This window comes from Entelurus aequoreus, linkage group LG07, assembly GCF_033978785.1.
Source record: "Entelurus aequoreus isolate RoL-2023_Sb linkage group LG07, RoL_Eaeq_v1.1, whole genome shotgun sequence".
Lineage (NCBI taxonomy): Eukaryota > Metazoa > Chordata > Actinopteri > Syngnathiformes > Syngnathidae > Entelurus > Entelurus aequoreus.
Window position 1 is genome coordinate 49,253,204 of NC_084737.1, and position 25,570 is coordinate 49,278,773.

The 25,570-nt window shown below is 40.2% G+C and overlaps 2 protein-coding genes and 1 non-coding gene across 11 annotated transcripts in view; all 3 read right to left on the bottom strand.

The window, feature by feature from the left end:
* Positions 1–284: 284 nt before the first annotated feature.
* On the bottom strand, positions 285–13,293 carry arhgef3l (Rho guanine nucleotide exchange factor (GEF) 3, like). Of its 7 annotated transcripts, XM_062053825.1 has the most exons (15): positions 13,042–13,293; positions 12,813–12,861; positions 12,696–12,746; positions 12,246–12,368; positions 9,501–9,608; positions 9,272–9,430; positions 8,978–9,040; positions 4,977–5,073; positions 3,642–3,718; positions 3,503–3,544; positions 3,287–3,430; positions 2,924–3,094; positions 2,504–2,696; positions 468–1,138; positions 285–377 (listed from the first exon to the last, which is right to left on the bottom strand). In XM_062053825.1, the coding sequence occupies exons 1-14, from the start codon at positions 13,077–13,079 to the stop codon at positions 888–890; spliced, it is 1,566 nt and encodes a 521-aa protein (XP_061909809.1). In that variant the 5' UTR covers positions 13,080–13,293; the 3' UTR covers positions 285–377; positions 468–887. The 7 variants fall into 7 exon arrangements, with proteins under 7 accessions (XP_061909809.1, XP_061909808.1, XP_061909805.1 ...); XM_062053824.1 differs by having other exon boundaries at positions 3,287–3,544; positions 12,303–12,368; positions 12,696–12,743; XM_062053821.1 differs by having other exon boundaries at positions 3,287–3,544; positions 12,696–12,743.
* A 280-nt stretch (positions 13,294–13,573) lies between these two features.
* The window catches only part of uba1 (ubiquitin-like modifier activating enzyme 1), a 24,391-nt gene continuing 12,394 nt past the window's right edge, over positions 13,574–25,570 (bottom strand). For all 3 annotated transcript variants that reach the window (XM_062053815.1, XM_062053814.1, XM_062053813.1), the window contains exons 4-26: positions 25,503–25,570; positions 21,384–21,518; positions 21,189–21,295; positions 20,116–20,206; positions 19,886–20,018; positions 19,720–19,817; positions 19,332–19,478; positions 18,507–18,683; positions 18,283–18,390; positions 18,120–18,200; positions 17,701–17,853; positions 17,356–17,521; positions 17,080–17,276; positions 16,933–16,997; positions 16,352–16,547; positions 16,133–16,207; positions 15,857–16,046; positions 15,691–15,776; positions 15,524–15,616; positions 15,255–15,446; positions 14,868–14,969; positions 14,690–14,790; positions 13,574–14,601 (exon numbers count right to left, since the gene is read on the bottom strand). The exon at positions 25,503–25,570 is cut by the window's right edge and continues 101 nt beyond it. In XM_062053815.1, coding sequence (XP_061909799.1) covers positions 14,466–14,601; positions 14,690–14,790; positions 14,868–14,969; positions 15,255–15,446; positions 15,524–15,616; positions 15,691–15,776; positions 15,857–16,046; positions 16,133–16,207; positions 16,352–16,547; positions 16,933–16,997; positions 17,080–17,276; positions 17,356–17,521; positions 17,701–17,853; positions 18,120–18,200; positions 18,283–18,390; positions 18,507–18,683; positions 19,332–19,478; positions 19,720–19,817; positions 19,886–20,018; positions 20,116–20,206; positions 21,189–21,295; positions 21,384–21,518; positions 25,503–25,570 — 2,897 coding nt within the window. In that variant the 3' untranslated portion in view covers positions 13,574–14,465. The remainder of the gene's footprint in view (positions 14,602–14,689; positions 14,791–14,867; positions 14,970–15,254; positions 15,447–15,523; positions 15,617–15,690; positions 15,777–15,856; positions 16,047–16,132; positions 16,208–16,351; positions 16,548–16,932; positions 16,998–17,079; positions 17,277–17,355; positions 17,522–17,700; positions 17,854–18,119; positions 18,201–18,282; positions 18,391–18,506; positions 18,684–19,331; positions 19,479–19,719; positions 19,818–19,885; positions 20,019–20,115; positions 20,207–21,188; positions 21,296–21,383; positions 21,519–25,502) is intronic.
* LOC133654436 (small nucleolar RNA U6-53/MBII-28) lies at positions 15,043–15,149 on the bottom strand. The gene has a single exon (XR_009826891.1). It is a non-coding gene; the product is annotated as a small nucleolar RNA U6-53/MBII-28 (small nucleolar RNA).

The following is a 25,570-nucleotide window of genomic DNA, read 5'->3' on the forward strand; positions in this document are numbered from 1 at the left end:
CAGTACACATGCTCCTTTAGATGAAAAAGCGTGAGAAAGTAACACAAGCCAGTGTGCATTAACAACTGCAAGTGTTGCTGTGTGGTGGTGTGCACCTCATTGTCAGCCACCAGCAGCAGTCCCATCAGGGAGGTGTAGAGGACAGACTGTGAAATGTCAGCTGGCTCTCTCTGCAGATCCTTCTGGGACACCAGGTTTCGACACAAGGCCTTGCAGGAACCCTCCTCGTTGACCCCGCCAGCTCCAGGCATCCTGGCGTGTCCACCAATGAAGCTCTCAGGCTCCTTCTGTCACATGCTGGGTAAAGGTGATGGGAGCGTGGTCGTGGATCATAAGCTCCCCTTTTGAATGAATGGTTTCTTTTAAAGCATCACATGCTACGGACGACAATCAAATATGTTCTGAATAAAACACAACAGCATGCTATTACAGTATGAACTATAAAATGAGCTTAAAACAACACTTACCTGATCACTTGCCAAGCTTATCTGTGAACAAAGTGTCCTGACCTAACGGTTCCCATCACCTGCTGAGCTGTTAAAAATGCATAGAGGGGATGTCTACTGTTTCACTGTGTGTGTGCAGGCTGGAAATGAAAGTCTACCTCTGTGTCCTGCCCTGTCACTGGTGTCCAAGAAAGAGCCAGAAAGAAAGAGCGAGGGAAGGAGAGAGAGAGAGAAGATAATCATCCCTAATCTTTCCTTACTCCCATTTGTGTTGGCTACATAATTCGAGCAGCTTTTTGTAGTTTTTAAGAGTACTAAAACAAACTTTAAAGTGTCAGTTTATTTTAAAAAACACATTTGCTCATGTTAAATTTACATTCAATAGCATTGTTCAGGATGCACCCAACAAGTCAACCATTTGTGTCAATACCAGACACTCCATCAATAGCGGCTGGTGACGTCTGCCATCTCAGCATCAGAATTGAGGCTGAGGTCGGCTATGTGACACACAGCGGGGTCGGAGTGCGGAGGAGCCACCGACTGCCTGCTCTGAGCCCTCCTGTCGCGAGACTGGACCATGGCCTGGCGAAGACAGGTGACCCACTGCTGCTTGCTAAAGGAGTCATTGGCTTGTAGGCTGTATGAGTGAGCCTTGGAGCGCCCCCTGCTGCTCACACGAAAACAGTTCTTCACTGGAAAATGCATGGGAGAGAGAGAGGGGTCAGGTTGTGTTTCATCATCAGGCTTGAAACGTGACGATATTGTGCCAAAATGTCACCAAGGGTTGTTTACACCTCTGACTCATGTCAGCAACGGGTAGTTATTGTATTAAATGATAATTAATACACGTTGCTGGCAACATAGTTTCCTTAATGCTTGGTTTCACAATGCCACAGACGCACAGTGCATTTGAACAGATGTTACCCTCAATACACCACAGCACTCATGCAGAATATGACGCTACCACCACCATGCTAAACTGCTGTGTTGCGTGTCTGTGCACAGAGGCGTAGCGCCATATTCTGGGCCCCATCCCACCCTAAACCCAACATTGCGCAAAATACACACACACACTTGGTATGTTGGCATGCACTAAAAAATACGATTATTGCATGGAATTGGTTCCCCACATCAAAGCTGCTCTGGGTGCAGTCGGTGCGTGTTGGCGGACCACTTAGCACACAGAATACTTAAGAGCGCAGCTGCAAATGCTGATTGAAGTGGCTGTTATGCAGAATAAAAAAACTCTTCTATGATGCCGCCAACTAGTGATAGGTACTAAATTCGATACTTTTATAGGTACCAACCAAAGTCCGTCAGTACAGTACTGCCAGATACCGATTTACTTAAAATCAAACTGTGCCATATTTAGATACCTTTGTTGCACGTGATGTCTTGTTCAGTTGCAGAATGGCACCAGCTCAAGCACTTGGCTGGAAATAAGCACTCAGAGCGGACTCAGCCAAACTGCCTTTTCATTTGACAACTTTTCCATGCCAACAAAGCAAGAAGAAGGCGCTCAAAAGTACAGTAGGACCCACTTTTCAAAATGCGCTAGTTCGACGATTTCTACACCTCCAAACCTCAAAACTACAACTAAGATGCACGATACAATCACACAGCTGGTGTGTAATGAATACAATACTTACAGATTAAATATTCTGTAGGGCGCAAAAAAAGAAAAGACTGGCACATTCAACTTGATGGCAAATATTACTTTGTGGTTATGGCAGTAAGACAGTAGCCTACTAGCAAATGAGACACGGAAGTGTAAGAAAACAAGATAACTGGACAACACTGCTCACAGTGGTAAATATTTTTTATATATATTTCTTTAAATAGTTAACATTTACTAACATATTTGAACACACAAAAAAGTAGCGAAAATTGGTATTGTTAAGTACTGGTATTGATTCCCACCCCAATCTATGCTGCTGTATAAGCTGAACACAGACTACTCTAAAGTATGCCTAAGAGCTTCATTTCTATAGTATCGTATCTTAAGAAGATATATTGTCAAAAAAATGGATGCTGAAAAGTACATGCACACGCCTTACCTTTATCATTTCCCCCCGTGAAGGCTCCTCTGAAGGAGCCCCCTCCACCTGCTTCTCCATCTGGAATCACCTCCAGGTTTAAGGAAGCGTTTGGCAGAGGTTGCCTGTAGATGTGGAACACGTGACCACCGTCCCGGTCCTCTCCCAGTCTCGTCAAAACCATAGCAAGCTCAAACAGGAATACATGCAACCGCTGGTGCGCAGGCACACACACACACACACACACACACACACACACACACACACACACACACACACACACACACACACACACACACACACACACACACACACACACACACACACAGTGTGTTTGTTAGCAGGAATAGACAAAAACAGTGTTTACTTTACCTCGTAAATGCTTGAGTCAGTCAGTGAAATGTGAGTGAAAGCAACTAGTCCAAAAAGTGTAGTTGTTACCTGACCCTTATTGTTTTTGAGCTCTCCGTGACAGTAGAGGAAACGAGACTGTTGGATCTCTGGTAATCTCTGGCAGTCTTCAAGGTAGTTGAGCCCCCGCCTATAGAACTGACACTCAGCCTCCCCTGTCTTCTTGTTAACCTCTGCCACAATGCTTTGGATGAGTTCCAACTAAGTGTAAATAAAATAAATAGGGAAAAGGGGTAAAATATGGATGCATGGACTTTTACAAGCCTGAATGTATTTGTTATATCAGTTGAAGTCCACAAATGATAAACTTATTAATTGTATCCATGGCAACAATTTCCATGCATACATTATGTTGTTGCATAATGCGTTGATATACTGTACATATTGACTCACTGCATCAGGTAATGTGAACTCATCAGGGTGCTCTGCAGGTGTGCACTTCTGGATCTCTTTCAGCAAAAGCGGATATTTAACCAAACGGCTTCGAGGCAGATCCAGGAAGTTCCAGAGGTCCAATTTCCTGCTAAACGAGGACTCCTGGCACAGGCGCAAGAACTGCTCCACTCTCTTTTCCTGTTTTTTCTGGTCCAGCAAGGCTTTGGCACCCACCTGGTTGCAGCAGTATGTGACGTAGGCTTCCAGGCCAGGGAACTGCTCAGATGAGGAGATTAGATGCAAATAAGTAAAAGGCTTAGATAGATAAGATACATTTGCAGGATTGGAGAGATAGATGCTGCAAGATACTGACCCAATTCATTAGAGTGGGAGCCACCGCACCGACAGTTTTTTCCGACCCCCTCAGACGCTCAAGACGACTCAGCAAATCTATTACAGAACAAAGACAGTCTGAATTCTCATTGACGAGTCAAAATTAAATATTTACTAGCTAGACACAATATCAGGAACACCTGCCCACTTTGAAGTAAGCACTATCCCAAATGGCACCTTTACCAAGATATTGATGCTCATTTGGTGTGACACACACTTTCAGAAGTATTCTTTTTAACTAGGTGTATTATTGAGTTGGAGTTTGCACTGCATCATACTAAGCAGCGTGGGTTCTAATATTGTGGTGAAGAAAAAACAAAGTCAAAACCATGTAGACAAAATGTGATGCAGGAAGTTGCATGGCCACAATGTTAGGTACATTGCATGATCTAATGTAGGCAGTTTTACAGAGATAATAGTTTGCAGTTTAGATTGACACAGACACAGAAGCATTAATTTAACAATACAGTACATTTGTATTTTGCAGTATCAAATTGCACTGCGCCAATCTGAGCGCTATTTTGTCCTTTTCCCGCATGTGGCTAAATAAGGTAGACAAACTATTAGAAACCCCACTTTTACTTTAACATGACTAAGTGCAGTTTTACAGCACCATATAGTACATGACAAATGATAAGCATATTTTAACATGAATAGATGCACATGCACAGGGCCGCACAGGAATTTTTGGGGCCCACCGCAAATCTCAACAACCCCACAGTTTGAAAAAAAAATCATGATTTTACTCAACAGAACAGTAAAAATGCAAAAATATAATATATTTAGAAAAAAAATGTGTTCATGAATACATCTCCTTTGTGACGGGCACATGTATGTGTGTTATAGAAGCCAGTTCACTTCAAGAATAGTGCTGGTGTTCCGGGATATTGCCTGTGCTTTTAGCTGACTAGTCAGCACGCTCGCCTCTCACACCGGTGACCTGGGTTTGCGCATGCTTGGCGCAGTAGGTAAAAAAAACACAGATGAGAGAGAGAGTACACAATTGCTACATGAAGCTGAGCTGTCTGTGATTGACAGCTATAAACACCAATCATTGCATTCCGCCGTCAAAATCGGGGGCTTCTGATCGAGTGGGGGCCCTACGATGTGAGTCCACGTGAGCCTGTGCATTAAGGCGGTCCTGCACATGCACTATACATTGCTATCTTTAAAAAGTCAGAAATATTTATTATACTTGTTGTATGCGGTAGAAAATGGATGGATGGATGAATGTATTATATCTTTTCAGTATGTTGAGAAGTTGCAGCCGACTATTGTACATAATACATGCATGCAAGCAAGAGTGATTGATCACCTTCATGGAGAGGAATCAGAGAGTCCAGAGTGCCAAAAATCTGCATGAGCTCAGTCTCGGTCATGATATCCAGCTTCAACATGGGCTCATAGTACACCTAGTGACATCCACAGAGGTCAAGGGTCAAATCGGTGTGTGTGCATTAGTGTGCATGTGTGAGTGAGAGACAGAGACCATTTCGATGCAGTCTTTCACAAATGTGAAAGACTGCATGAACATAGCAACCATTTTTGTCACAATACATCTTCTCAACAGACAATACTACAGTAATGAGACGTTAACATACTTCAGAGTAGTCAGTGTTCAGCTTGTATAGCAGTATAGATTGCTTACAGTCAAGCATAGTGGTGGTGTTATATTCTCAGCCTGCAAAAGTGCCGTGGGCACTGGGGATCTGTGGTACATTGAGGGCGACCCAAAAAAAACTATGGTTTGTTGTATGAACTTTGTTTCTGTGTACACACGTTTCCTCCACCTATTTTGTGCCTAGCACCATAGTCATTGGGGCCATTTTGTGCCCGGCAGCATAATCATTGGGGGCTAATTGATACTCTCCGGTACTCATTCAGTCAGCAGAGCAATGCTGTCGTTAGAGACTTTGTTTGCTTTTTAAATGTTGGGTTTTTTTTTAGTCTTTTTCTAGTTTTGCTAGCTCAATATGAGTCCAAAGAAAGCATTGGACAAGTGATGTGTGGTTTGAAACATTGAGGAAGTATCTACAACGTTGTCAACACTGCCTTCTCCCCACCTCCCCCTTCCTTCCGCTGCAAGATAAATCAACAAGGTAAAGTGGATTTTTATTCCTAATTATTGTCGCAACCTGGCTGGTAAAGTTAAGGAGTTTTGTGATGTTCAAACTGTGAGTGCACCACAAGGCTAGTGACAGTGTCAACAGAGTAGCTGCAAATTAGGTCAGTTTAGCTAGTTGTTTTGGCTTTGTTATTCATTAGAAAGTTGATTCATGACCCCATGTTATGTTTGTTTAATGTACAGTACTGCATGGCGCAGGGATATTCAACTGCCTTGAGGAACTCTTCAGTTATGTACAAACCCCGTTTCCATATGAGTTGGGAAATTGTGTTAGATGTAAATATAAACGGAATACAATGATTTGCAAATCATTTTCAACCCATATTCAGTTGAATATGCTACAAAGACAACATATTTGATGTTCAAACTGATAAACATTTTTTTTTTTTGCAAATAATCATTAACTTTGGAATTTGATGCCAGCAACACGTGACAAAGAAGTTGGGAAAGGTGGCAATAAATACTGATAAAGTTGAGGAATGCTCATCAAACACTTATTTGGAACATCCCACAGGTGAACAGGCAAATTGGGAACAGGTGGGTGCCATGATTGGGTATAAAAGTAGATTCCAAGAAATGCTCAGTCATTCACAAACAAGGATGGGGGCGAGGGTCACCACTTTGTCAACAAATGCGTGAGCAAATTGTTGAACAGTTTAAGAAAAACCTTTCTCAACCAGCTATTGCAAGGAATGTAGGGATTTCACCATCTACGGTCCATAATATCATCAAAGGGTTCAGAGAATCTGGAGAAATCACTGCACGTAAGCAGCTAAGCCCGTGACCTTCGATCCCTCAGGCTGCACTGCATCAACAAGCTACATCAGTGTGTAAGGATATCACCACATGGGCTCAGGAACACTTCAGAAACCCACTGTCAGCAACTACAGTTGGTCGCTACATCTGTAAGTGCAAGTTAAAACTCTCCTATGCAAGGCGAAAACAGATTATCAACAACACCCAGAGACGCCGTCGGCTTCGCTGGGCCTGAGCTCATCTAAGATGGACTGATACAAAGTGGAAAAGTGTTCTGTGGTCTGACGAGTCCACATTTCAAATTGTTTTTGGAAACTGTGGACGTCGTGTCCTCCGGACCAAAGAGGAAAAAAACCATATAGGCGCAAAGTTGAAAAGCCAGCATCTGTGATGGTAAGCGGGTGTATTAGTGCCAAAGACATGGGTAACTCACACATCTGTGTAGGCGCAATTAATGCTGAAAGGTACATACAGGTTTTGGAGCAACATATGTTGCCATCCAAACAACGTTACCATGGACGCCCCTACTTATTTCAGCAAGACAATGCCAAGCCACGTGTTACATCAACGTGGCTTCATAGTAAAAGAGTGCGGGTACTAGACTGGCCTGCCTGTAGTCCAGACCTGTCTCCCATTGAAAATGTGTGGCGCATTATGAAGCCTAAAATACCACAACGGAGACCCCCGGACTCTTGAACAACTTAAGCTGTACATCAAGCAAGAATGGGAAAGAATTCCACTTGAGAAGCTTAAAAAATGTGTCTCCTCAGTTCCCAAACGTTTACTGAGTGTTGTTAAAAGGAAAGGCCATGTAACACAGTGGTGAACATGCCCTTTCCCAACTACTTTGGCACGTGTTGCAGCCATGAAATTCTAAGTTAATTATTATTTGCAAAAAAAAAATAAAGTTTATGAGTTTGAACATCAAATATCTTGTCTTTGTAGTGCATTCAATTGAATATGGGTTAAAAAGAATTTGCAAATCATTGTATTCCGTTTATATTTACATCTAACACAATTTCCCAACTCATATGGAAACGGGCTTTGTAAATCATAGGTTTGGATCCCATTATTTTATATTTGCTGTCAAGGGTAAATATTAACGCAACTATCTGCCACTGTGTTTACAATGGTCCAAGTTCCTCCATACCACAAGTGTCAAATTTAAGGCCCCTGGACCACATCTGGCCCTCCACATCATTTTATGTGGCCCAAAAAAGCCTGGAAATAATGTGCGTCAATTAAGTATTTGATCTTTTCTTACTAAATTGTATTCATTCTCTTCATTTTGACAGAAAATAATACATGTACTGCATGCAGTTGCCAATATTTTTAACTTTAATATTATGTAATAATGCAGCACATATTATCATAAGGTCCACAAAATGTATTTGAATTTAAATAAATACTTAAATATGTACTTGACTTATATTATCCATCATATTGTACACTGTGATAATGACAATAGATTGTATGGTAAAAAACTGAAATACTGGCAGCTTCGTTGCCAGTATTTTAGTGTATAATACAGATATGCTGTAAAAAAACAATATTGCACATATTACTGTAAAATTCTGGCAACAGAGGTGCCAGATCTTTTTACCATAAATTCTACAGATTGTTTACAACAGTGTACAATTTTTTTTTTGTAATAATACAACGTGTAAGCACTTAAGATAATAAGACGACTTATACATTTATATTCAAATATTATTCTGTATCCATTGTGGGCAGCCATAACTGCAATGTGGCCCTCAATGAAAACAAGTTTGACACCTCTGCACTATACATTATAGTGTTTTTTAGGAATGTAAAGCAAAAATGTTTCACAAGTTTTCTACCGAACCGGTATGGTGTCATTCCAGGGCCAGATTTGTTGCCAGTTGAATAACCCAGGTATAGCGCTTTATATAGTATTCAAAGTAGGGCTGTAGCTATTGATTATTTTAGTAATCGAGTAATCTATTGATTAGTTTGTTCGGTTAATTGAGTAATCGGATAAAATAAAAAAATATATAAAAAAACTGTTGTCACATAAATCAAGGCACCCACTATGTCGCTTATTTATGAATTGTTATTAGTTAAAACTTATTAGACTATTAATTGAAGTAACAGAATACAAATCATGCTTTTTTCTAATCAAATTAGTTAATTGTTGCAGCCCTAATTCAAAGTGTACAAACTCTTACTAAAATATGAACTTTTGTCGAAGCTGCAACCCATTATTCATGTTTACATGGTTTCTTTTGGGAAAATTTGCTTTAATATACAAACTTTTCTATTTAGGAACCATGTTCAAGTACAAATTGCTTTTGGAAATCGATTTATTTGGCAAGATGGTTGCTGAAATGTGAGAGGTCGACTCACTTTTGTGAGGAAGTGTAATGGAAAAATGCTCAAAAAGGAGAATGCACAGTGTTTTAATGCTTGTCTACCTTCTTCACCAGACTGAGGTCTTCGATGAGTTGTCGCTCTCCCTCAGTCAGCTCATAGATCACCTGCAGAAGAACACACATGTTGACACACTTGCATCGTGTGTGATGCACAGATGGGCCAACGTGAGCACTTGCAGCTGACTCTTCAATAAAGGAAGTTGAAGCAACAGTCCCAGCTCACATCCTCTTTCTCAATCCCTGTGCAGTACATAGTGGTCATCCTCCCCCAATGACACCAGGACAATAAAGTGTTTGGCTTTCACGGTAGTTTTATTTATCTTCCTCCCTCCTCACCTCCTGACGTTTGATCTCCTTGGCTGTGAGGTGGTGGCTCTCCACCGTGTCACTCCAGCACTGGCTGTTGCACCTCCTTGGAAACGATGAGCCCTTTGTGCGAGAACGTACAGGCGGCGTGGGCAAAGGTCGCACATCTGTGCGGAAACTTATAGATCGCTAGAAGGACACATCGATAAATGAGTGCATGCGGTCAACAGAAGTGGGATTTGAGTCTGTGCAACGTTACCGAAATTGACTGTCCAATACGTTTGAGGGCAGGCGTCTTTACCGGAGTGATGACCCCTGTTAGGCTGTTGGACTTAACCACAGGCTTGACCCGTTTGTTACAGGGCTCCTTTAATGGAAAATGATAAAAAGTCAAGCTTTGACACATCCATGCAGTGGTTCTCAAACTTTTTTCATCAAGTACCACCTCAGAAAACACTTGACTCGCCAAGTACCACCATAATGACCAACATTAAAACAGCAGCGTAGTAGGTCTAAGTATTCATTAAAAACAAGGCAGAGGTTTTATTTAAGAAGTACCATATTTTCTGCCCTATAATCCGCTACTTTGTTCCAATGCTTTGAACCCTGGGGTTTATGAAACGGTGTGGTTAATTTATGAAATTTTCTTCGCTAACGGCCATAATGTTTTGTATTCAATAATAGTTTTCATGTCTCTGTCGGCGCAGTTCACTCATTGCAGGTTGACAATGTACTCCCTTTTTTGTGCCGGAAGTATATTTATTCAGAGTTTCTACTCGAAAGGATCTGCATTCATCGCTCCGAGCAACGTTTGAAAGTTTCACATTGTGCGGCTAATTTCGTGCATATTTGTACATGCTATCGTAATGTAATTAAGCCAGCGTCATTAGCATTAGCGAATATGCTAAGACGTTTATAGGTGTGTACTAGGGCTGCAACTAACGATTAATTTGATAATCGATTAATAATCGGATAAGAGACAAACTACATTTCAATCCTATCCAGTATTTTATTGAAAAAAAAACAGCATACTGACACCATACTTATTTTGATTATTGTTTCTCAGCTGTTTGTAAATGTTGCAGTTTATAAATAAAGGTTTATTAAAAAAAAAAAAATTTTAAAAATAAAAATTAAAATTTTTTTTTTTTAAAAACTGCGCATGCGCATAGCATAGATCCAACGAATCGATGACTAAATTAATCGGCAACTATTTTAATAATCGATTTTAATCAATTTAATCGATTAGTTGTTGCAGCCCTAGTGTGTACGTAAGTAACTTACTATGGCATTCTTTTTGTATTGTTTCAGTTTTGTAAATTCACAAAATTAACGTCAGCGTCGAGTTATTGACTCTGTTGGGATGATCGAAGAGCTAGCTTCCGCAGCTAGGGGGTTTATGGCGATGTGACTTGTTTTGTTTGATCATCCGTTTTACTGCCGTGTGACAGGCACCTTTGGAAACAAATAAGGTAATAAACATTTATAGTACAGCTAATATATGTAAAAATATTAATTTATTCTAAAATTTGGTGGTTGTGGCTTGAATACCGGTGCGCTCTTTAGCCCGGAATTTACGATATATTTAATAGTTTTGGCCACTAGTAACTCTGTGTTTGAATATTTAATTACACGAATAAATGGTCTCTAGTGTGTGAATGTGAGTGTGAATGTTGTCTGTCTATCTGTGTTGGGACCTGCGATGAGGTGGTGACTTGTCCAGGGTGTACCCAGCCTTCTGCCCGAATGCAGCTAAGATAGGCTCCAGCACCCCCCGCCATCCCGAAAGGGACAAGCGGTAGAAAATTGATGGATATTTTCTGGCCTATAAACCGCTAATTTGTTCCAATGCTTTGAACTCTGGGGTTTATGAAACGGTGTGGTTAATTAATGATTTTTTCTTCGCTAACGGCCATAATGTTTTGTATTTAATAATAGTGTTCATGTCCCTGTCGGCGCAATTCGCTCACTGCGGGTTGATAATGTACTACTTCCTGTTTTGTGCTCGAAAGGATCTGCATTCATTGCTCCGAGCACCGTTTGAAAGCTTCACAATGTGCGGCTGTTTTCATGCATATTTGTACATGCTATCGTAAAGTAATTAAGCTAGCGTCATTAGCATTAGCGAATATGCTAAGACATTTACAGGTGTGTACGTATTAAGTATTATCAACTTGCTATGGCATTCTTTTTGTATTGCTTCAGTGTCGTAAATTCACCAGATTAACGTCAGCTTCGAGTTTTTGACTCTGTTGGGATGATCAGAGAGCTAGCTTCCGCTTCCGATTTATGGCGATTGATTGATTGATTGAGACTTTTATTAGTAGATTGCACAGTACATATTCCGTACAATTGATCACTAAATGGTAACACCTGAATACGTTTTAACTTGTTTAAGTCGGGGTCCACGTTAATGAATTCATGGTATAAATATATACTATCAGCATAATACAGTCATCACACAAGTTAATAATCAGATAATTCAATGTATATATACATTGAATTATTTACATTATTTACAATACGGGGGGTGGGATGTGGAGGGTGTTGGGGCGGGGGGTAGGTTTGGTTGATTTCAGCACTTCAGTCATCAACAATAATATCAGAGAAATGGACATTGAAACAGTGTAGGTCTGACTTGGTAGGATCAGCGAGCAGTGAACATAGATGTGACTTCTGTTTTGTTTGATCATCTGTTTTACTGCCGTGTGACAGGCACCTTTGGAAACAAATATGGTATGTAAATGAACATTTACAAAATATTTCATACTGGTATTTATCTGTGGCTTATGATCCGGTCCAGCTAATATGTAAAAATATTCATTTATTCCAAAATTTGGTGGGTGTGGCTTAAATACCGGTGTGCTCCTTAGCCCGGAATTGACTTTATATTTTAATAGTTTTGGTCACTGTAACATTACACAGTTTGATTAGTAACACTGTGTTTGAATATTTAATTACACGACTCTTTGGCGTATCACTAGCGGCAGAGTGGTACACGTACCACAGTTTGAGAAGCACTGAATCCATGCATCGTGTTAGGGTGACATGGACACTTCACCTGTAAGTCATTGTGCTCAGGTGGCATTTCACTCTCTTCTTCATGTTCCGCCTCCTCTTCATCCTGCTAAAAGAGAAGACAACGCAGTGGCGACATGAGAGCGGAGGAAAGTGGAAGGAGAGGTTGAACCTCTCATTTCCTGTGACTCTTTCAAAGAGGAAGTGTGTTGAAAGCATGCGTGTTGTAGTAATACACAAGATGGCTGCTTTTACTTTGTGACACAGAAGTGGCAGCAGCAGCAATACATAGGAATAACAAAGAAAATACGAGATTATAATAGGAATTGAGCATTCGGCAGACCATTAAACGCAGTTTTGTGGTCACCAATGAAAAGCTGCCTAAAACATCCATTAGTTAGGAACACATCAAGATGGGAGTTTGACATGCACTCACCTCAGGGATTCTGATCACAGCTTCTGGTGTTGAGTCTTGTTTTCTCTTCTTCTAAAATGAGACAATAGTGACTTTTTGGTTTTTGATCGGATGTTAAAGGAGATGATGCAGACTTACTCCAGTATGGTCACAGCAGTCGGTTGACTTTGTTCCTCCTATTTGTGACCTACAAGTCGTATTATTAATTTTATACAGCTACATTCAAAATTGGTTTTGACAAATGACTTCAATGTCCTGTAAGTACAGCATTGTCATTATTCGCCTGTCAAATTAAACATTAAATAGTAGCAACTTTCATGTTTTAGGCATTTACAATATCGGCCCCAAATATTAAGAATAATCGTACCAGGAAGTCCTTGTCTCACAGGTCTCTTCCACTTCCATCTTCTTTGTCGTCAAAGCATCATCACAAATCCCCCCACACTTTTTAGACCTAACGTCTTTCGTTTCGTAAAGTGCCTGTTTTGAAGAGCTCCGTGTAACTTCTTCCTCATCTGGTTCTTCCTTATCTCACACTCAACCACATCCTTTCAGGTCACACTTCAAAATGTAAGTGCTCTTCTCAGACAGGGTGCAAAACTTGGTCAGCTCACTCACAAGTCAGCGAGCGGATGACTGAACACAACTTGGTGAACGCAAGAGGAAGTGAGAGTAGATTTGTAAAAGCAAACTTGATTTTTGCCTTATTGAATGAATTAAGTTGGAATTTAACTCAGAAATCAGCTTCAACACATTATGAAAATGTATCTCACGATTCCAATGTTAAGGTTAGTACGGTACTCGTTCTTGAGTGTGCAAGGAGCAGAATTAAGACAGAAGCATTACATTGCTGTTCAGATTCGCATTATTTCCTTAAATGTAAAAACACAACAAATTCATTCACGATTTAGCATTTATTAACTATCAAGCTAAGTGCTCCCATATCAAGATACATATGACCTTGCTCTTACACTCTGGTGTCATTGAGTTTACAAGGTAAAGACACGTTGAGAGCCGAACATCGAATGAGGCCTCAAAAATAAAATACAAAAAACAAGACATAAATGCATGAAAACAGATGTCATGTGCAAGAGCCTTCTCCATTAAGCCAAGAGTGCCAACTGAGTAAAGGAGCCTGAAAATCACAGTAACCAATTCAACCAGACAGAAGTTATCTTTAGTGCTGGGGGGGCAGTTGAGGTGCAATTGGTCATCCAGCAAAACCATTTCAAACTGGTGGTGTTTGTAGAAGTAGGGAATTTGAACAGTCACAGGATAAAATGTGTACTTACATGTTGCTTTATTATTTTCAAACATTTTCTATGTTGCATGTAAAAAGGAAACAGTCACGTGAGGTGTCAGGCGAGGATTGGAGCACAAGTGTGTGTGCCCAAGTTTGTGAGGATACCTAAAATGAACATTGAATAGGCTGTTCAGTAACACACCACTAAGACTTAGAATTAAAATTGAACATGGAGGTTTTTCAAAATATCAGAAGGTCCAGTACACGTTCAGGTTCCCGCCTCCTGCAAGAGCTCTGTTTGACGAAAAGAGCACAACTGGATTCCTCACGGACAGCTATCAGCAAGTCAGCTCAATGGAGGCTATGTACAGAGGCACAGGTTAACACAAACCACAGGCCTTGAAAAACAAAACAACAAACAATAAGCTTGATCCAGTAAAGACCTGAACCCATTTTCCCCTTCCCCCAAATAACGCTAACCCATCATTTACAAGCATCCCCTATTCCTCCAGCATCAAGTCATCTTGCAGGCGGATTCAGTGTGGAGCTCAGCGGATAGTATATCTGACGTATGGCACTTCTACATCTTCATCCGTCAGGTCATTGCAGCACAACTCAAACACCAGAGCTTTGACATGCTTGCCCAGCTTCTTCTTAGACACCTTGGTCACGATCTCAGTCATCCTGCAGCACACAGATGACAGTTGATGTGAAAACGGGTTTAAGTTTTTGTGCAGCCCTTGAGGACATGTCACAAAAATATTGTACTCACGGCAGGTCAAGTCTCTCTCTGAGTTTGGGGGGTGGCATGAAGAATGAGTAGAGCATGGACACTCCCTGAGAAAGCATGGTGATATCCAACCTATGCTCATTCTTAATAATAAAACAAAAACAGCGTTTAGTATGATGCAACAAGTAAAGCGTAGCTAAATAAGCAGATAGGCACATACTCTAAAGTATGACAGAAATTGCTGCAGTGTCATTTCCTCTCCATTGGGCTGCAGCCCTGTGATCTCAAAGCGATCCCATAACGTCCATTCGATTTCATAGTACTGTCGAAACAATGTCAAGGTGGGACATTAAAACATGTTTGGTCACACAGTCAACAGTAGGTGTGGGGGGTTGTCTCCTCAGCACACACTGAATCAGTGTGAGAAGGTGAGTTGAACTCACTTGCACCCAGGCAAACTGCTTGGTGCATCAGTATTAGCATGGCTGAATCATCATGGGAGCTACTAATTATCCATGCCTATTTTAAGTGACGGTTGAAATTTTCACTGTGAAGCTACACCACCACAGGAGCTCAACATGCAGTGAGACACATGCCGTGTACCTACCTTATGTCTGCGAGCAGCAATGGGGTCGGAGAAGGCAAAAAACGGCAGGGAGAGATTCATAAAGCCGTTCTTGAATGACTCCAGCTTCTTATGTCCTTGGACTATCTTGATGAGCTCAAGGCACACCAGACCCACAACTGCAGCTGTGGTAGTGGCAATGGCTGGGATGATCTTGCCAGCTATGAGTTTGCTCTAGGTAGGGGAGAGGATAATTACATTGGAATACAATACCCAACCAATAGATAGGTCTGACAGATCTAAGCACCCACATTGTGTCTGTCAGTTGGGGGGATGTCATAGTTCTCTGCTCTCAAGTTAGATGCTGCTACTATGAAGTCCATGTGAAAGTTGGTGTCATCATCCTTGTAGTTGGAAGAACAAACACTCAGGATATAGACAGACAGATTATGTGTACCTAAAATGAAAGTTGAGCTACCTTTTCAAATTCAATAGGGCAGAGTTCGAACTGGGCTGACTCGGGAGGAGGCAGCAGAACTTTCAGCTCCTCCAATCTGGAATCATCTGTTTAAACAAAGATGCAGTGGGTGTGCAATTAATTTAAAGCCCCTCATATTAGCAATATTGCCATCATAACTACGTACCAACAGAGGAATTGCTATTTTGCAGCTCCTGATCAGAGACGTGGATTCTCACACCTGAACGTGGTGTAAAGGGAGGCACCTGGATCTCTTGTAAGATCTTGACGACTGCTGCACGATCGGGGCTTCCTTCAATGCCATAAGACTGAGCAAAGAGGTTGGCTGCAGCAAATACGTAGTCTATGTGCAGGTCCTACAAGACAAAACAACTTTTGGTATTTGGCCTGTTTGAAAACCAAGTCAACTTTCAGGGAGCTGAAATACATAAAATATACTTACATTGCTTGTACTAAATTCTATGGCGTGAGGACACCTCTTTGGAACAGACCAAAAGGGGGCGCCAGAGCTGGTTAGCTAAAAGACAAGGAAAAGACGAAAATGGTTTTCATCCCCCCCAATGAAAAACAGATTCTTAATCCACTATTTCAATGTGTGGCGCATTTAATTTTTTGTGACACTTCAACAAGCAAAGTTAGTTGCTGCTAGTTAAATGAGTACCTGATCACGGGGGAAATTGTGCAATAGCTGGCGGATGTTGTTGTTATACTGGCACTGCCAATGGTTACGTGCCCAAGTTACACAGTCGACCCAACTGTGGGGACAGTCTGTGACGAGGGTCTTGTAAACAGCCTCCAGCAACTCGGCAGACTGACCACCAGTAAGTTTCAGGGTGCGCTCCATGAACTTGGGATCTCTGTAAGTCAACCAGTAGAAATTAGTACTCATTTAAATTTTAAAATGAGTATAAATTCAAACTAGTTGGGCCATCTTCAACTGATCCCCTAGCTGGTTGCTCCTATTGACAATTTGTATTGTATCCTGTAGTAATGTTTATAAATGTAATTTAATGAATATGCCTACACTGCTTATCGACACGTTTACTTCTAAATTTGATCAATTAGACATGACTGACCACAATCTTGGAGATAATGCCTATTCCTAATTTAAATTAATTACAAATAAATATACCTAATTTCTGCATTAAAAAGCCCTTTTGTGGGAGAATATATACAAGCATGAACATAAACTAGGTTCAGTAGCAGACCAATTCACAGGAGGGTAAAAGGGAGCTGTCTTACTTGAGGTACTGCTTGGCATTCTCTGGTGGCTGTTTGAAAAGTCCCTCAAACTCATCACGGGCCCACTAGAGAGAGCAATGTGTAGGCACAGATAAATAACATGCTTGATTCAAATGTCTGGTGGATAAAATAAACATGTTTACTCACTTGCAGTGTGTGTTCAATGGCATTTGGGAAATTCTTGAGGGTACAGATGGGGATAGACTTCTCAGGTGGATCCTGGCTAGAGCTGTAAGACTCTGTAAGGAAGGGGATCACGACCTGGACATTGCCTTTGGTACCCAGAGTACCAGACTCCAGTAAAGGTTTACGGTAGTACACACACCTACGATCCATGTACAAACCTGTACAAAAAAGACAGATTGAGACAGATTATACACACACATTTATTGGAATGTTCAATTGAAAAATTATACTACTTACGTGCATCTACATTGTCCAGTGCATTGGCTACGCCATCAAGGCTTTCAAAGAAGTCATCGTCATAAATCCTCTCTGTCTCTGCGTCCACCTTATTCTGGTGACCAGTGATCTTGATGGAGGGGTTCATCTGTTTCACTGCTGCTGCAGCTGTGTCACTTTTCATTTTCTATTATCACACACAGACACAAGAGCTATGGAATAGTGTCTCATAAAATAATGGCACAAATATTGAATTTCACAAGAATCCAAATGACCAAGAATAAAACTGCAGTACACTTTATTACAATACACAGGTCAAGAAAAATGTGTTTAAGCTGCTTGGATGAGAAAAAAAAATATACCAACCGTAACATCCGATTGTCTGAAGAGGAACTGTCTGTTGAGGTTGGACTTCTCGATAGTGTCCATATCTGTCACAATGATCTCACCATCCCCACTAGCCAAACCAATCATGGCAAAGTTTTTCAAAAGCTCACAGCCAATGGCACCAGCTCCAACCTGAAATAATCAGGTATTTGGGTATTGTAGATTAGCATACAGAAGAGTCATATCTATGTAAATTGGCCAGCGGAATTAGTCCCCAACATAAATGAACCCCTTAACTTTTGAGAGCTAGTGCTATAACTTACAAACGACCAGGTCTATCAATCTCCTTAGTATAATTTCCTCACTGTATTTGGTCTTTTAATAGCCATTGCCACATGTGCCCATTGAATATCCCTTAGCAACAGAATACCACTAATGCCAATGAATGGCATACTCACCAGGAAGTAGCGTTGCTTGGCAAGCAGCTCTTGCAGTTTTGTGCCAAATACAGCAATCTGTCCATCGTAGCGACTGTTCCTCTGAGTGAAAATAAAAAAGTGAGTTTGTCAGCATTATGACACTGTTAGCATAAATATGTATGTGGATGTTGGTAACACCTACAGGGGCACACTCTTCTTCTGTGAGTACAACTCCCTCCTCTTCAGGCAGGCACTCTAATGCGTCAAAGTACAACCACTGCATTATGGGCATAAACTTTCCGGTGCATGCCTAAAAGGATAAACAGATCATTTAGCCATATTAAAACAAGGTTAAAAACTAACATTTTATGGCTAGTGCTGTTGTGACAGACATACGCTGCTAGTTGCCAAAAGCTTTTTACTGACCTTCATGACTTCCTGTGCTGCCAGACCACCAATGAAGGCGTTGACAGGGGCCAAATCGCCAGCAGCAACAAATGCTATCTTTTTGATGAGAGCCTCATCAAGCTGCTCTACTTGGGCTGATTCAGTCTGAGCAGAGTTCAACTCCCTGGCCATTGACAATAGTTCTTCACCATCAGCCTGAATGAAATGCAGAGATGGCAGAAGTTAAATGGCTGTACAAAAAATGTTTTAAGATAATGCTTGGAGTTGAAGTTAGCCAGACTAGGTTGAGCTACATGATTATGGGCAAAATAATAATCACAATTATATTTTTTATCAATGTTAAATTAATTATGTTCTGTAAAACAGGTTTCCCATCAGGCACCAATCAACTTGGAGTGGTCCTTAGGGTGGGCATGTGAGCGTGACACGTAATATTGTTCATGGGGCTTCAAGATGAGCCAGTTTTGCTTTCCTGCTACCGCAGAGTCTGAAGTTCTTGATTTGATATGCAGCAGAGCCTGCTTTTTTAACTATTTTTATTTATTATTATTTTAACTAATGTGGGCTCTGTACCGAGGATGTCGTTGTGGCTTGTGCTGCCCTTTGAGACACTTGTGATTTAGGGCTATATAAATAAACATTGATTGATTGATTAATATTACAGATGATCACCTTTAACTGCGGCACCGAAAATTGTGATTTTAATTTTATGAATTGTGCTGCTTTAAGCCAGACGAACCAAAAATGGTCATTACAAACAAGAATCGATGAGATATAAAGTGACTTGTTGGGTAGAGACGTGGCTTTCCTGCTTTTGTCCTGCTGCCACAGAGAGGGGTTTACCTGGTTCCACGGTGTAGGGAGGCGGTTGTTTTTTTTCTGGAAGGCGTGGATGGCCTGAAAGCCCACATGCAATTGTGCCGGACGCTCAAGCTTGGCAAAGTCTGTCATTATGAATTCTGGCTTAGCCATGGAGGAGGACAATGATTTCTGTAACCCAAAGATCAATACAAGATAGAATGCTTAAATTAACATGTTCACAAGATAGAATGTTTAAATTAACATGTTCACTAATGAAGTTCATTTTGGACAGTATGTATGAGTAAACACATTTGTTTAAAATCAAAAAACAATGAAAAGATATGTGAGTGGTCAATCGAAATAATGGAGAAGACCAGCTATTTTTTTGACAGCATCTAGTACACCACTTGATGTGCATATTTCAACTTACAAAGGTGAATTTCTTGGGCACCTTGACCTGGGAAACAATTCCTCCTCTTATATAGTCTGTAAATCCTGTTGTGTCACAAATACTGAAGGTGTAGGGACCTGGAAACACATTGCGTCAAATCTTTAAGACGTACTGCAATATTTATTTTACAGATAATAGGGCTTACCAAGAACTTTGATTTCCACCGGCTGGCAGCCATTGAGTTCTGTCATGCCCTGAATTTCTGAGAAGGTGACAAAGTTTCCACTTTCAAACCCATGACGGGCCTCATCCAGGCAAGTCACAACACCTTTATTGTCCTGAAGAAAAATATATTCTTGTTCAAGTTGACTGAATAGAATGTTATTTTAAAATGACAATGAATTGAGGAATAAAAATCAAGTTTTGAGGACTAACCTTTGTGATCATGGAAATCATGGCACTCAGAGGCTGTTCCCCATTAGTGTCATGCACAATCATCTCCTCACCAAAGTCACAAAACAGCTGGCTACAAATCAACACACCCGGTGTCAAAAACAGCAACAATAACCTCGAGAAAGTCAACTCAAAAATGTGTGTAGTGCTGTGCGATATTACAACATTTATCACAGTACAGCATAGCATAAAAATGTCTATGGTGCGACATAATTATTGTGTATGAATGAGCAGCTACCTGGATAACGAGACACCAAAAGTGGTTAAGTGTTAGGCCTATTTTAGCACTTTTTTCCTTAAAACTATCCATGGGGAAAGAACGGACAGGTTTCCCGCGGGTACTGGGCCCTCGGCATCAGCAGTCCTGAGACATGGTCCTGAAACAACTTAGGGGTGTATGAATGAGCAGCTACATGCTGTTGCTTTATGGAAGCATTACTACGTCACTTGAAATAACTTTACGACAGGAGACAGCAGAAGTGGGCGGGAGCATGGATGTCAAGATCGCAGAGAGGGAAATAAGAATGGAAGCTAACTCAACAAAATACAAAGACGAATCGGTGCCAAAAAGAGGGAACAGGAACTATGTTTGGATAAAAGAAAAGTCAGACGCCAACTGAAAGGTAGTTTGTAAAACATACCACCAATGTAAAACATACCACCAACAAGTCGTTACCAGCAAGTTGAACAAGTCTAATTGTGTCTACCAATTGAAGACACGTCATGAAGAAAACTACAGAGTGTTAAAATTTCACCAAGTACTAACGTTACCGTGATACCCCAAAATTATGAAAAGAAAAACACATAACGGATCTAATAGAGTTGTTGTCCTGAGGAATCATCTATGACAAGCAGTCCCGCAGTTCCAGATAACTTAGTTGCTATCTTTAAATTAATGTGTACACATTGCTCTATATACATATTAAAAAAAACAAAAACAAGAACTGTATTGCGATATTGTTCAGGACATACAACTACCTATATGTTGGAATATATATATATTTTTAGAACCCATATCGCACAGCACTAAATGCGAAAGATGTTCAGGTTCTTACCCGAACAGGCCACGGGTGTCTGCAATGATGAACTTGATGCCTTTACCATGGCAGAATTCTCCCACTTGCTGCTGCTCATCCAGAGTGGAGTTGGTCAACACTACCACCTAGATTACAAAAAGTGAAAAGTTAAAATTGCCTATAAATCTATGTAATGACATTCTCTTCAATAACGGCCTAGGCCTGAAATTATACCTGGAACTTCGTCAAGAAGTCGTCTGTGAGAGTGCTGGTATATGCTGCCACAGGGACGTAGTTGTTGAGCTCAGCCAGGCGGGGCTGACTGACTTCCGCTCGGTTCTTCCCCAGATCTTCCTCTCGAATATAAAACTAACAATAAAAAATTTTAAAATAATTTTAGCAAAAACATGTGTGCATTAGGACTGAAATGGTACACGTAAAATACCAAACTGTTCGGTCCGCCCTGTACAAGACAATATGCCCTTATTGACAGCTTTTTTCGCTTAGCTAACTAATTTTTGCGGAGTGTGCGTACGTGTGCGCCTGTCCACGGCGTAACATCCAAGCACTGTTGTGCATTTACCCATGCCGACCCCTCTTTCCCCTCACATTGTACAGAAGAAAAAAAATTAAGACTTATGGGCAGCACGAGCAGATGTTGAAAGACAATTTAAAGAAGCACCAACTTCATTCAAATCTGTTGAATCCTCCTCGCCAGAGAATGTCTCACACCACTCACTACTGCAGCTCAAATGGTTTTATCTGAACAAATTCCACCCACAATGTGGACTCGCAGCTACTGAGTCAATCAGAAAATAATATTTTTGTATTTAAATATTTTTAAACACTTTCTATTTAGTGTTTGGTCTGATTCATATCATGTATACCAGTGTATACCATGTATTAAAACTTAACATTTTTGAGTTTGTGTTTTCCCTTCAATTTATTACTGTAGTGATCATTGAACCTGTTTTATGCTGGCACACTATTTTGCACAACCTCAAATTCAAACTGCACTTTTATGTAATTCATTAAATATACAATAAGCTGCGAGTTAATAAATATAGGTAATGAATGTCCATAAATTGTGTCACTGCTTGTCAGTAAGGTATGACGGTGCATCCTGCTGCCGTAACGGTGAGAAGCACCAGTGTACACTATTAGTCAATGAATAAAAGGGAATTTATAATTTTTAAGTGTTGCGTTTAATTACTGATAACTTAAGTTTTATAGTATTCAGTATACCAGTGATACTTTGCTCTCTGCAAAATGTAATCTTTGCTGACAAGCAAAATAAAAACACACTTGACAGGAAAAAAAGTTGATCTCCGTATACATAAAAAACCCACCAAAAATTAACCGAAACCGTGGGTCAAAAACATACGACCGCATTGCGAATTGTCTGTACCGTTGCACCCTTGGTGTGCACTCTCGAAGCTCATCCAATTCAAAGATTACTTATATTTGGAAGTAAAAATAAAAGACTACTGTGAAATGTAAACAATAATCCATGGAGAGAATGGCAGGGGGCCATTCAAGCTGGTAATAGGGCTGGGCAATATATTGATTAGATTAAATTAGAGTTTTGTTGCAGTTAAAAAAAAATAAAAAAAATTCTCCTTTTGCTCGGGTGTATTTTTTTGTGAGCTTTCGTATCCCCCACCCGCCCACTTACTTTCTTAGAGAAGATCAACAAGCCTAGCAAATCATGGCTAATGGTATAACAAGAGCGAGACGTTAATTCCAAAGAAAAGAGCTTTCGATTTGCAGAAACAGGTGTAGAACCTGTGGGGTCTGAGCCGAGGATGTCGTTGTGGCTTGTGCAGCCCTTTGAGACACTCGTGATTTAGGGCTATATAAATAAACTTTGTGTGATTGATTGAGAACAAGTGACTGCACGCTGCAAAGTTTGTTTAAAAAAGGCATCAGCACAATAAACATATTCCAGCATCTGAAACAGCATCAAACCAAGTGGGGGAAATACAACTCTTTATGGGTCAAACATGACGGCAACAACAACTACACCTAAAAAGCAGAGTACTGTGGTGAAATAATTTACACAAGGTACCATGTACAGAATGGAGAACAATGCACAGAGGGATCACTAAGGCAGTCGCTCTGCACATCCAAACCGGACAGCTAGGTGCTGCTGTAAAACCTCTGTGGAATTATAAGATTTAACCATCAATATAGTGATATATTCCATATGCAATGAGACGTACATTGTCTTTAACATCAGTACACACTAACAAAGAGCCTAAATTTTATCCACTTACTAAAACTATAGTCATCCCAATGTTTTACTTTATTATTTATTTGCATACAATGTAGAATAGTTTTTTTTGTTTTTTTATTTAAAGTAGTATTTTATTTAAAAAAGTTTTAAATTTGCACTTTATTAATCTCAATGTTGGAGATTTGCATAAAATGTACAATCTACATTTTTGTTTACAGAAGTATTCAGAAGTATTGCCTCCCAGAAGAAGCTCTTAATATAGTTCTTTTAAAATTATTGCATAAAAAGTACAATTTACATCTGATCCAAAAATATAAAAATTACAATTTTTGCTAAAAGTGAGATGCAGAGTATCAGCGCCATTTCGAACTACTAGTTTGCATCAAATAAAAGCAAAACTTGCTTTGAATACCTGTCATTTATATTAATTGGTTTCTTTAAAAAGCAAAGGGAAAAAAACTAATCGGAAATCGAATGTACTGTGGAAAAATTGGAGATTTTATTTTTAAGCCATATCGTCCAGGCCTAGCTGATAAGCAATCATTAAAAATAAATTTGAAAAATAGAAATCCTCACGCCTCAACATAATCTCATCTCATGATTCTACTAAAAGCCTCATTAAGTATAAGGGTCTAAAATCAGGACATCGCAAAACATTTTTTTGGATGAAGGCATTAATAAAGTCTGCTCTTGCAATGTGTGCAACATAATTTTCCAATTAAAATAAAGAAATGTATTTGTAAATATATATACAAAATTGTATTAAAAAATGGCAACAAACGTGTTCTAATGTCTTTGGAACGAGGCAAAATATTGTTTTCAACACAAAAAGCCTACTAAATTAATGTCAGTGTGTGTGGGACTTGCCATTGTTTAGGGATGTGAGCACCTTTTGAGAAAAAGGGAAATTGGGGGAAAAAATAAAATTTCTATCAGCACAATATGCTGTTACGCAAACCCCTTATAAACATTCAAAATACATTTCCTGCAATGGGGTACATTTCTACACTATATTTTACATTCAGATTTAATGCTCATCTACCATGCTCTTTTGTCAGTCTTTATGACACATTTCTCATGTAATTTCAGGGTTTCCCCTAATGTAACTGATTGTGGGGGCCTGCCACAACAAAAAATTATCCGACACACCATTTTTTTTTTAAATATGAAAACTAACTTAATTTAATATATCGTAGCGTCCAGAAGAAGACAAAGTCCGACACACTTTACTTTTATTGCCAATCTTTTGCTAACAATCAGCCCAAATCCAACGTGTAATTTGGCCGCCGAAAGTAAGACTGATCATCCGAATAGCGCTGCCAAAACCAGATGTGATGAAGAAAGCAATACACACGGGGCTGTTTGGAGCGGAGGCAGCATGTCTGGGATGTGGACTTACCTTAATCTATCAGAGCTATACCAGCAGACAACGATCTACAAAATGCAAGAGGCCAATGGCGGCTTCTAAAGAGAGTGGATGGATGGATGGATGGGCTTGCAGAAGCACAACGCCAAGTGCGACATCAGGCTCTCTGCTTCCGGTGTTGTAACCTCAGGTTACAATCTGTCACGTAAAAAAATATACCTTCTCGTTGGCTACTAATAAACACTCTAGAACTATGACTGGTTCGGAACTGACAGTGTTCAAATTGTAATCCAAATATAATTAGGAAAGTGGACAGCCATCAATGTTGTGGCTCAGAAAACGAAACAAGGCGACAAGTAAGCTAGCTAAATGGTTAGCTAACTAGTGAGCTTGTTTCGACTCTTGATCATCTCCCTGTCATGTAACTCAGTATGGCGTTTAGGCAAGAGAAACAGAGAGTATCTGCGGCCGAAGAGAGCGTTCAACAAATTTTGTGTAGATTGTATTTTTATTGATATTTCATTTTAAAAAATACGGAAGTGATAGTTTGGACCAAGCATGTGTACAGAGACGACCTACTATATTCTAATTAGATCTTATGACAGTGTAACCTGAGAATCACTCAAGGCCAATTTATGGACTAACACAGCTCAAGCCATTAAATATAACACTGAGGGATCGCTGTTTAAACATGAAATAAAGCATAAATAAAATTGAAAATCAAGACTTTTGCCATGCATACTGAATTTACCTGAGAGGACAGGTCTCTCCATTCTGCAATGCCTTGGTCGTGCACAGTGACACTACGAACGCCCCCCA

Coding starts and splice junctions, on each gene's coding strand:
- arhgef3l (XM_062053819.1), bottom strand. CDS start 13,079: ATGGAAGTGGAAGAGACCTGTGAGACAAGGACTTCCTG. Junction 12,747..12,812: donor ACTGCTGTGACCATACTGGA/GTAAGTCTGCAT, acceptor GTCTCATTTTAG/AAGAAGAGAAAACAAGACTC. Junction 2,697..2,923: donor TCAAAAACAATAAGGGTCAG/GTAACAACTACA, acceptor CCTGCGCACCAG/CGGTTGCATGTATTCCTGTT.